Below are 11,895 nucleotides of genomic sequence, written 5' to 3'. Positions count from 1 at the left end.
CTGGTAATAAGAACCAAATGAGTTAAGGAAAAAGAAGGTCTTAGCTCCCTGAATCTTTTTTGATTTTTTTTTTTTTTGTATATATTTTTTGTCACATCTTACTTACAATTGTTTTTAGAGTTGGAGTAGTGTAGCAATACTGTTATTGCATTGATGGCACAAATACCATCATTTGGGTTAATTCTGTAATGGTATTTATGATACAAGTGCCACATTTGGTGTTTGATTTTTATTAGGAATATTATTAATATTAAATTTTCATCAAGACTAAAGCTTATTCTATTTAAATGCAGTTTAAATAAAATAAACACTGATTTAATTTAATTTTAATTTGACACTTTTTGGCCACTGGTCTTTTCCTTTGGGACATAGTTGTGCTTGTTTTGAGAACACAACCCTCAATCTATACAATCCTGATACTTGGAAATGATACAATGCCCAAGTAACTTTATGCAATATTCATCCCTTAGATAAACATCCTTCTTTTGAAGGAAATGCCTTGTCTCGTATATGTATGCTGCCATATGGGAAGAACATGTTAATGCATATTATTATGAGGCAGGAAAATGTATTTGCTGATATTCCAAAGCATGAACAAATGGCAACAAAGATAAATCCATTGGTATGTGTAAATCATCCCTGTGAGAGAGATGGAATATCTGCTTGAGAACACAGTAATGTAATGAATTTACCCTGTGAGAGTTGGCTCTGATCTATGAAGTAATGCACTAATAGTGTTGCCATTGTATCATAGTGGAAAGGAAGGAAAACGCACTTGGCCTCTGACTTCCTTACACTTTGACATATAAGCCTGTAGCCTTTTTTCTGGTAGCTAGTTTTAGATAGTGGAAATGAGCTAGCAGAATGCAAACTCAAGTTTGAAGCAGCTGCAGCACTCATTCCAGCTGCTAAAGCTCAAATGCTTTGTCTTGCAAAAGACAGTGAGTTTGTCCTTGGTTTTATGGAAAACCAATTATAGGTAAGTAATGCTGAATGTTTAAGTTCAAAAGAGAAGAAGAAGAGAAATATTAATTTTTCTTAAAGCATGCTTGTGTGGTATTAGTGTGAGCTTGGGCAGTATAACATTGTTTCTTTGATATTATTTACTTCTAAAGTGATTTATTAATTGGGACAATTTCTAAATGATCTAGTGCTCTTATGCTTTTAAAAAAAATATTTCACAGGACTGTTTGGAGTGTTTCTCAAGTAGCTAGTTTCTTTTCTATTTAATTTTTTGTATGTAAGGGTTCATTTCAAGCTCTATAAATAGCAAATTAGGGAAAAAATTCAAAACTTTAGTAAATGATTTATGACCAGCTTACTTAAAGTAGTTGGGTCATTAATAATCACTTGGTTTAATTATACCACCCATTGTATTTGTAATTGTAATCTCAGGGAGAACGATACATTTAGAAATAGAAAATTAATTCAAGATTTAGCAGCAGAGAAACACTTTGTATAAATGAAGAATCCTTTTTAGTGTGTTCTCATAGGTTGAAATGCATATTTTGTTCTTAAATGGAGGATATAGAATGTTAAATTATTTCTGGATTTTATTAAATCTGTTATAGGAAAATGGGTTATATGGGCTATTCTACAATATCTACTTTGGACTTGATGTTAAATGTATACTTTAACAGTTCCTACATGATAGAACTATATAATTTAACTTAATTCCTGGTTATTATTCTATCTTAATGTGCTCTTACATAATTTAAGAGTCTAAAGCAGGATTTCCCAAAGTGGTTAATATCAATCTCCAAAGGTTTTGCTGTTGTTACTATTATTATTGTTTGTAATACTATTAGTTAAAGTAGTATTTATTAAATTATTTTCATATATTAAATGTTTGAGGATTGATAAACAATCTAAGACTCCATGGAGGGATTAATAGCTGAAGAGTTAGATTTTCTCTGATTTATGCTCAAAATGTCAGCTTATTACTCCTGCCATCATGTCCGATGAAGTAGCTCTAGAGAGTAAGGAACTTGCTTAACCTTGAGGGAAATACACTGGAACTGTTCCCTAGCCAAAAGAAGCTGGAACATTTGTAAAGTCCAGAACAAATGATGCCTCCCTAACCTGCTGAAGTATAAGAAAGAAGAGGTACAGCACAATCAGAATTGCAAGATTCTGTTATAACAACTAATTTCTAAACAACTAAAATAGCTTTCTTGTGAATTCTTGGTCTGGTTTACCTAGTGCAGCTGACACTTATGGATAGCACCAGAATTTGGAAAGGCTATTCATTTGGTTAAAATGTTTTACTTCATTTCTAATTCTGCTTTTTAGTATAAATTATTCTAGGTTGCACAGATTACTAAAGAGTAATATTTTCCTGAAATATATTCAGACAGCTGAAATTAAAACAATTGAGAAATTTTACATTGAATTGTTTTATATCAGGTAAGAGAACAATTTTGATTATGGCATTGGAAAAAGAAAGAGGCATTTCTAATTCAGTCCATTGTGTACCTCGTTTGGCAACCAACTTTTCTGGTGCTTTTGAGTCAGTGTTGACTCCTGGTGACTACCTGAATTGCTTTCTGCGGGTTTTTTTTACACAAGATTTTTCACAAGTGTGCCATTGCCTATTTTAAAGGGCTGAAAGACAGTGGGTGGACCAAAGTCACTCAGTTGGGATTATTCCATAGGCAGGATTAGAATCACAGCCTCATGGTTTTTAACATGATGCCTTAGTCACTACATCAGACTGACTCTCTGCAATTGACTATGCACACTATCAATACAAATGCTGTACTTTTAAAGACAAATATAAGTAGAAAAATAATATTTTCTTTGGCATGTAATCTTTTGCAAGGAAGTAATATTTGTCAAAATGGTGGCATATAAAAATATGCTTCTTTGTTTTGTGGAAACAAGAGATTGTGGGTCAAGGAAAACATAAACAATAGGTTGTGTGCAGTAGGAACAGGTTTCTTTAAAATGAGAGTAGTGAAGCAAAAAGGTATAGCATCATGAATGAATGTGTGGAAAATGAATAAGAATTGAATGCAGATGTGAGTGACCAGTATGAAATATGAAGAAGTATATTATTTGGTCATTTACGATATAAGGTGAAGGAATTACCTCCTCCCGGGAGATTACACGAGGCTGGCTCCAGGGAATTATAAGTGCTTCTCTGAGTGAGGGCGCCTTTCCTGCCGCCTTGAAAGAGGCGGTAGTGAGGCCCCTCCTCAAGAAGCCTTCCCTGGACCCGGCTGAATTAGCTAACTACCGTCCAGTCTCCAACCTTCGTTTTGTGGCGAAGGTTGTTGAGAGCGTGGTGGCACGACAGCTTCCCCGGCACCTGGATGAAGCTATCTATCTGGACCCATGCCAGTCGGGCTTCAGGCAGGGGTACAGCACTGAAACGGCATTGGTTGCGTTGGTGGATAATCTCTGGAGGGCTCGGGACAGGGGCTGCTCCTCTGTCCTAGTCCTATTAGATCTCTCAGCGGTTTTTGATACCATCGACCATGGTATCATACTGCAGCAGTTGAGAGGGTTAGGAATAGGGGGCACCGTTCTGTGGTGGTTCTCCTCCTTCCTCTCCGACCGCTCGCAGTTTGTGTTGACGGGGGCAGAAGTCGACCTCGAGGCACCTCGCATGGAGAGTGCCGCAAGGGTCGGTCCTCTCGCCCCTTCTGTTCAACATTTATGTGAAGCCGCTGGGTGAGATCATCTGTGCTTTTGGGGTGAAGTGTCATCTGTACGCTGATGATATTCAGCTGTACATCTCCACCCCTGACCACCCCAATGATGCCCTTGAAGTGATGTCTCGCTGCCTGGAGGCTGTGCGGGTCTGGATGGGGAGAAACAGGCTCAGACTCAACCCTTCCAAGACTGAGTGGCTGTGGCTCCCGGCGTCCCGATATAGTCAGCAGGTGCCATCGCTGACCATTGGGGGTGAATCCCTGCCCCCCACAGAGAGGGCTCACAATCTGGGTGTCCTCCTGGATGCACGGCTGTCTTTAGAAGAGCATATGACGGCCGTGGCCAGGGGGGGCCTTTTATCAGGTTCGCCTGATTCGCCAGTTGCAGCTCTTTCTGGACCGGGACGCCTTGCGCACGGTCACTCACGCCCTTGTCACCTCCCGGCTGGACTATTGTAATGCTCTCTACATGGGGCTCTCCTTGAAGAGCACTCGGAGGCTCCAGCTGGTCCAGAATGTGGCCGCGCGGGTGGTTATGGGCGCAACCCGTTGCACCCACGTGACACCCCTCCTGCGCGAGCTGCACTGGCTCCCAGTGGTCTTCCGGGTGCGATTCAAGGTGCTGGTCACCACCTTTAAAGCGCTCCATGGCATAGGACCCGGGTACCTTCGAGACCGACTTCTGCCACCAATAGCCTCCCACCGGCCAGTTCACTCCCACAGAGAGGGCCTCCTCAGGGTGCCATCGGCCAAGTTATGTCGGCTGGCGACACCCAGGGGGAGGGCCTTCTCTGTGGGTGCCCCAGCCCTGTGGAATGAACTGCCCCCGGAAATATGTAAGATCTCCGACCTCCGGGTATTTCGTTGCGCACTAAAGACCCTGTTGTTCCGCCAGGCTGGGCTATCAACATAACAATTTTAAATTGGGTTTTAAATTTCTGGGGTTTTAAAATTTAGCTGAATTTATTTAATAATTTTAAACTATTTTAACTGATGTTGTTTTGTGTTTTTAATAGGCTGTACACCACCCTGAGTCCTTCGGGAGAAGGGCGATATAGAAATAAAATTATTATTATTATTATTATTAATTAGGATAAAATTATAAAACAAATATATGAAGGAGTGGGAAGAGTGAATGTGGATTGAAAGGAAGGAAAATACTGAAAAAATGGTAGTTGGATGGTTCTGAAGAGTTTATCAAAAAGGCAAATGTGAGAAGTTTGAGGAACAAATTGCAATGTGTAGACATTCTGGAACCAAGTATAGAAAGTACAGAGATGTATAATGAATGGTGTTTACATAAAGAAATTTAATTACTTTCCTTTTGCCTGCTACTTTTTATTTCTTTTGCTTACTAGTACTTTTAAATGTTTTACATAACTTCTTATTCCTATGGAACAGCATGATGGATATGGATATTCTGGAATCAATTGCTGATTTAGATTTTTTAAGTTTTCGTACAATATGTCACAGTTTGTTTAATTTGCATTTCTTGGAACATCTTTTAAGATGGCTAATTCAAAAGAATTATAATTATGGCATTATGAATTCTGGAAATAATCATTTGTTTTAATTTTATAGAGTACAGAACAGGTTGCTGCTTTTTGTCGCAGTCTTCATGAGATGAATCCATCTGACCCTAATGTGACCCTTCAGGAATCTACTGGACCTCAGCAATCCACTACAAGACAGCTAACTGATGCTGACAAACTGCGCAAAGTTATTTGTGAACTGCTTAAAACAGAATGCACATATGTCAAGGTAATATGCTGTTATGTGTTAATTTTCATGTCAAGAAGTATAGACAAGAGTCACAAACATGACCCATTCTAGCAGAGTTAACCCATAATGCTCATGCGTATCATCTCTGCTCTTCTCTTCCTCTATCCTGTCATGCCAACTTTAGCTTAAGCAGAAGTAAAATAACATCAACTCTTTAAACATCATATCTTCAAAGAAAAAAGACTGAGTGCTTTGCTATATCTCTTTCCTGTTCTCTCTTTATTCTGCTGCCACCAGCTCTTCGAAAAAGCCCTTTGGAGTTCAACAGGAGTGCCTCTTTGTTACCAGTAGAAAAATCAAAGCTGCTCACTGTTTCCTCTCTTTCTTTCGAATAAGGGTTTTCTGTCCTTTACTCTGCTAATAGAGGATCTAAAGTTTGATGCATTCAGTATAGTCGTGCTTATAATAACCAGTTCATGAGGGTTTATTGGAGTACAGTTAGCAACTGCAGAAGAAAGGGGAGTAAGTTGCGGATCTCAAAAATAAAATAAAAAGTTAAATACTACAGATACTCCTAATTTAAAAACAAATTGGGACTGGAATTTCTGTTGCTAAGTGACATGGTCATAAAGTATGATTTCCTATGACCATGCCACTTAGAAATGGCAGTTCCAATACTTCTTGTTAAATGAATCCTATGCCATTATTAAACGCGACATCATGTGTCACCATCTGCAACCTCCACTGACCTTTTTGTGGGAAACTGTCAGTGAAGGCTGCAAATGGCAATCACATGACTGTGGGATGCTGTAATGTCATACTTGAGAGCTGGTTCCCCAGCACCCAGATCACCACCACGTGACTGTGGAAACACTGCGATCGCAACTACATGGACCAGTCGTAAATACTATCCATTCAGTGCTGTTGTAAGGTTGAATGGTTGCTGAATAAGTGGTCATTAAGCAAGGACCACCTGTGTTTCTTAATGCATATCAGGAATGCATATTTCTGATGACCAATCTTTCCTTGTGACTAGACAAGTCCTTAAAAGTAAGTTCAAAGTCCTGTTTATTAGAAAGAGAGAAATCCATTTTGCCTTAAAAAAAAAAAAAAGTAAACACAAAGCTTCTAACTACCTAAACTAAAGTTACCATGTGGTAAGATGGGAGGGGAATAAATCTTATAAATAAATATACTGTTCTCCTTTTAAAAAGCAGTATAACCGGAAAAGTACTGAGGTTAGGTCTTGCTTATATCATGTTTATTAAGTGGAGACAATTTTAAGACATCAAATATAAATCTTGGTAAAATTAATATAATATTATTTGACTTTCTAAATCTACTTTAATGTTTTCCCAAAATGTTCCTTACTGTGATAAATGCAAAACATTAAATGCTTCAGCCTTCCCCAACTAGACATCTACCAAGATGGCTGGAGATTCTGGGAGTTGCAGTTCCATAGTATTTAGTTTTACATTGGTAAAGGCTGATTTAAGGCTTTCAAGTCGTCTTTTCAATAGCAATGGTTTTCCTTTTCCCCTTTGATGATTCATTATACTTTTAGGTTACTATTTGTCATATTATTTTTTGAGTTATATAGATGCTTATTTGGGCCTTTATATCAGGCAACATTGAGTTAGGAATTGGATGCAGCAGGGAAAAGAACCTATGCATTCCATATGAAGTAGATTAATGCTCCAATAAAGAAAATACAATAATTATTCCATGCCAAATCAAAGCAATATGTTTTATCTAATACAGAATTTATTTGACAGTAGCCAGTAGATGCTTCAAGAAAGTTCCAAATCCAGCATTAATGATGGATATTAAATGACTGAAAATCCTGCAAAGGTATTTGGAATTTGAAGTTTTTAAATTTCTCATTGAAAACTGCTAAAAGTATAAACTTTCATTTTCAGGATTTAAATTGTCTAATGGAGAGATACCTGAAACCACTACAAAAAGAAACTTTCCTTACTCAGGAAGAGGTATAGTATCTTTTGTCTTTTGGTCAAAATAAAAAAGATACAGTATATTTCATGTATATATATAAGAGCCAATTTTCCTGAAATTCTTCAGTGATTTTTTTAAAAACAATGGCTAACAAAGCCAAACTTGGTTAACATAGCACCTACATTTTGTTATTGTTTTTATGAAAAATATGATTTTTATATTTTATTCCTTACTAGCTTGATGTTCTTTTTGGGAATCTGACTGAAATGGTGGCATTTCAAGTAGAGTTTTTGAAAACACTTGAAGATGGAGTAAGATTGGTGCCAGATCTGGAAAAACTTGAAAAAGTTGACCAGTTTAAAGTAAGCCTTTAATTGCAATTCTCTTATTAATAATCAGAAATCCTGCCACAGTAGTCATATGAATATGTTTTCACAATTTTTAATTTGTTTTTGCAAATCATTTGCTAAGATACAACTTTGATGAGAATGAAATCTTAAAAATAAAGTACATTAGTACTGCAAGCTGCAACAAAGAATAATTGCAACTCTTGTAAAGGCATACATAATTGTATATTTAATTCCATGTCAATTTTTGATTAGGAAGAGTTAGCAACAGAAACATTGTTGCCTGAAGTCTTAGTTCAGCAACCCTAACATATCATTGCCTACAAAAATAATTGAGGTAACGTTTCTGAATTATAATTGTAGCTTTAATGCTCACTGAAGCAGGAGGAAAGTAGTTAAAGTGCCTGCTGAAAGAGTGGCGGTGAAAGCTATTAGCCTCTGACACTTCTTTTTTCTTTATCAGGAATTATCTATAATTTAAAATGAAGGAAAGGTAACTAAACAAAGTAGTAAAAAACAGGGCTGAAAGAACATCGGAGGCATTAAAAATGGCATTAAGTATTACTGTAGGCAGTAATTTACAATAGGGCAATGGTGCATGTTCCATAATTCACTGTGATTGTGATTTCAGTGCAATTCAATTCATTTAGCTTTTAAAATGTTCATCTGATCTCAATAAGGTGACATGTTTGAATGATATTTGATCCACAGGTATGGGTTTCTTGTAGGACTATGCATTAAATAAATAATAAGACCAGCCTAGCTGCAGTCATCTCTTTCTTTGTGTAAGATTTTTCGTCTAAGAGCTGATGTCTGTCACAATGCAGCTACCCAGAAAAGCTCCCACTTTCCATGTAGAAGTAGGGGAGAATTCTACAGTGGAATAAGTTCTTTTTTCCTAAATGGAAAATTCTCCCATGTATGGGAATGAGCATGACCAAAAATTTCATATCAATATTCTTTTAAAGATTAATTTAATAAAGAGGAACTTCCTAGTGACCCAATTCTATGCAATATTGTCTGCTTTTAGCAAGAATGTATAAGGGTGAAAGTTTGTTCTCCAAGCTTGTGGATTGGTTTCCGAATGTTTTGTTACTAGGCTAGGTTTGGAACATTTGGAAACCAACCCACAAGCTCAGAGTATGAACCTTTACCCTCGTCCTATACCCGAGCTACAGATACTTGCCACTATTTCAAACTGAATGTATATCTTGGTGTTTAATTTGTATTTAATATTTCAAGTGATCTTTCCCACCCTCTGTCTCTTAGAAGTTATAAACAAAAAACATTGCTGTAGTAAATATTAAGTCAAAAGTTGTCAATTATTAGTTGGGGAATATTTAATTTCATTTATGATGTTAAGGTCAGCAGCCTGTTCCCCCCCAAATCTATTTCAACGTTCTGATTTATATATTCTTGATCCTAGAAAGTGTTGTTTTCCTTGGGTGGGTCCTTTCTGTATTATGCTGACCGTTTCAAGCTGTATAGTGCCTTCTGCGCAAGCCACACAAAGGTTCCGAAAGTCCTAGTGAAAGGTAAGAGTGGGATACACACAACTTTCTCTGTCCCATATAGTGTAATGTTTCTCAAAATTCAGAATTGTCTCAGAGTGTGAAGATCAAGTTGATGTTGGAACTTCAGCAGACAATTGGAAAGGGGAATTCTACTTTTCTGGAGAAAAAATGAGGCATCCTTTTGTCAATAATTCTTTATTGCAAGCTTTAAGTGTAGTAGGAAGCCGTACTTCATGGTACCTTCAAATTTTACACTTCTCTAATCATATTACAGATTCATATAAGTAAGATTACATTCGGTGAGGTTGGTTGAAAAATACTTTGAAATGGAAGACATTTAAGCTCCATGTTTTTTCAGCAATATGAAATGTGAGAGCCTGATTTCTTTTATGTTGAAAAATATAAAGAAAAAAGTAAGCGTAACATAAATTTCTTCTTTTCTTCCTATTCCGTCCAGTATGATTATTTAACTACTAGTTGAACTCTTGGTATTATCCATACACAAGTAGTAGATCAAAGTTAAGCTACATCATTTTGACTACTTTATGTATTGAATGACCAGTCTTCAGTCTAATATGCCAGAAAGGATCATTCACATTTTAAAGATGAAAGCTGGAATAAGTATTATCTATGATTTGTATCTTCTATGAGCATATCACAATACAATATCATCTTGAACATTTTTATTTCAATAAGAACAATTACTCAAAATGCAGAAAGTAGTGACTCATTTTGACTCTGGCTTACATGTATAAGCTAAGTCCTGACTTGTATATGAAATGAACTTGAATTTAAGGACTTCCCAAGATGAAAAGTCACACAATGTCACACATAAAGTGAACACGGAGAGCATTTTAGTCCAATGTGTTTTCAGTCCCAGTGGATGGATCTGTCAATTCCTATCATGAGTTTTATTTTGTTTGTATTTTGTATTTTGTTTGTTTGCATTTGTCAATATTTACCACATTAAAAAATAAAATTGATGTGCCTACTGCTGCTACTGCTTCTCACAATTGTTTGATGGAATTTTAATATTGTATTATTTTTCCAACATACTGTAGACTGGCAAATAATTTTTATTTTTGTGAACCCCATAAGAGCTTCTTGGGATACCCCAAGGATCTAAGAATCTTATTTTTAAAAAAGACTTCTCAATGCTATTTTGAGAACCTCTTAGAAAAGTGAACAGCTAAATAATATGGTAGAAATATTCTGTAGTAGAGCTAGTTAAAACATTATTTCTTGATATATCTTTTTTTATTTTCAAAATATAGCTAAGACAGACACAGCATTTAAAGCGTTCTTAGATGCCCAGAATCCCAGAAGACAACATTCATCAACATTAGAGTCTTACCTCATCAAACCAATCCAGAGGATATTGAAGTACCCTCTTCTGCTGAAAGAACTATTTACTCTCACTGATGCTGATAGTGAAGAACATTATCACCTTGATGGTAAACTATTCTTCTAACTTTTCTTTTGTTGGTACTTTTGGTTTTGCCATTGTTTCTGATAAAGTTTCTTAAGATATTAGAAAGTTACCAATGTCTGTAAGAGATATTAATGTATCTGAAAGTATATAAAGAATGGAGCATCAGTGACTGTGATAAAGACGATGGGCAACGATTAAGAAATGTTCATAGTATGTTTTCATACTTAAATAAGTTTGCAAAAACCTCAATTGCATATTTTTAGGGATCTTGCTTGAAAAGTGTTCAAGTTTGGTTAATTGTATCACATATTTAGATGTGTATTACATTGCTTCAATACATGCAGAACATTCAGTTTTGTATGTGTCAATGATGGTCAAAGTGTAAGTTAACAAGGACAATGCAGTGTGATAACACAAATTTGGTATGACCATAAGTGTGAGAACAGGATGAAAATAAAATTTTTCCAAGGCTATTGTAACTTTGAACCATTGTTAAAACCTGTAGTCCTTAGATTTTATGAGACTGTAGTTAAAAATGCAGCTTGTTCAATTTAACTGCTGCTCCTTTGCTTACTAGGTGAGAGTAGACTTCTCCATTTAGTTGATGATCAGAACACTAAAAATGACTGAGGCAATAATGCAAAAGAAAATAAAGTTCCTCCTAACCAATATAGCATAATATAATATCATCAACGTAGGACCATACTGAAATATTAAAATTATGATAGATTTTTTAAAGACTATGACAGAAAAGAGTTTTCCATGTTTACTAATATAATCAGGTCAACCCTGCTCTAATCTTTTTATATCTTTGCTTGTCTTCTAGTGGCCATAAAAACAATGAACAAGGTTGCTAGCCATATCAATGAAATGCAGAAAATCCATGAAGAATATGGAGCTGTGTTTGATCAGCTCATTGCAGAACAAACAGGAGATAAGAAAGAGGTACCCAGCTATGAAAATCCTCTCTCAAAGTGATGTAAATAATGATGTTTAACCTTTGTTAGATTGTATCAGATATATTGCCACCTGGATGTTGTAAGGAGATGGGCTCATATATTATAAGGAAAGAGAAAATAATTGGAAAGAATTCTTAGTTACCTATAAGCGAGTCACTTGAATGAAATCTCAGTATTAATATTTTGACGAAGAATCTCAGTCATCCAGGTACTTAGACTGAGGAAGTTAAATGGTTGAGCAGTGAAACAAAATTAACAAAAATCAGTTGCCATGATTTTTGGCATCCAGTTGCCATGACTCAATTTTCAGAA

At 36.1% G+C, this 11,895-nt stretch overlaps 1 protein-coding gene across 17 annotated transcripts in view; it reads left to right on the top strand.

Annotated features, from left to right (window-relative positions):
• TIAM1 (TIAM Rac1 associated GEF 1) overlaps nucleotides 1-11,895 on the top strand; it is a 196,862-nt gene that overhangs the window by 173,033 nt on the left and 11,934 nt on the right. For all 17 annotated transcript variants that reach the window (XM_087895077.1, XM_087895070.1, XM_087895067.1 and 14 more), the window contains 6 exons: nucleotides 5,238-5,417; nucleotides 7,298-7,366; nucleotides 7,568-7,693; nucleotides 9,105-9,213; nucleotides 10,467-10,646; nucleotides 11,451-11,569. In XM_087895077.1, coding sequence (XP_087751203.1) covers nucleotides 5,238-5,417; nucleotides 7,298-7,366; nucleotides 7,568-7,693; nucleotides 9,105-9,213; nucleotides 10,467-10,646; nucleotides 11,451-11,569 — 783 coding nt within the window. The remainder of the gene's footprint in view (nucleotides 1-5,237; nucleotides 5,418-7,297; nucleotides 7,367-7,567; nucleotides 7,694-9,104; nucleotides 9,214-10,466; nucleotides 10,647-11,450; nucleotides 11,570-11,895) is intronic.

This window comes from Pantherophis guttatus, chromosome 5 (genome assembly GCF_059756535.1).
Source record: "Pantherophis guttatus breed Tessera chromosome 5, ASM5975653v1, whole genome shotgun sequence".
In the NCBI taxonomy this organism is placed as follows: Eukaryota; Metazoa; Chordata; class Lepidosauria; order Squamata; family Colubridae; genus Pantherophis; species Pantherophis guttatus.
Note: the sequence above shows the minus strand (reverse complement) of the source record. Positions and strands in the feature narration are given on the sequence as shown.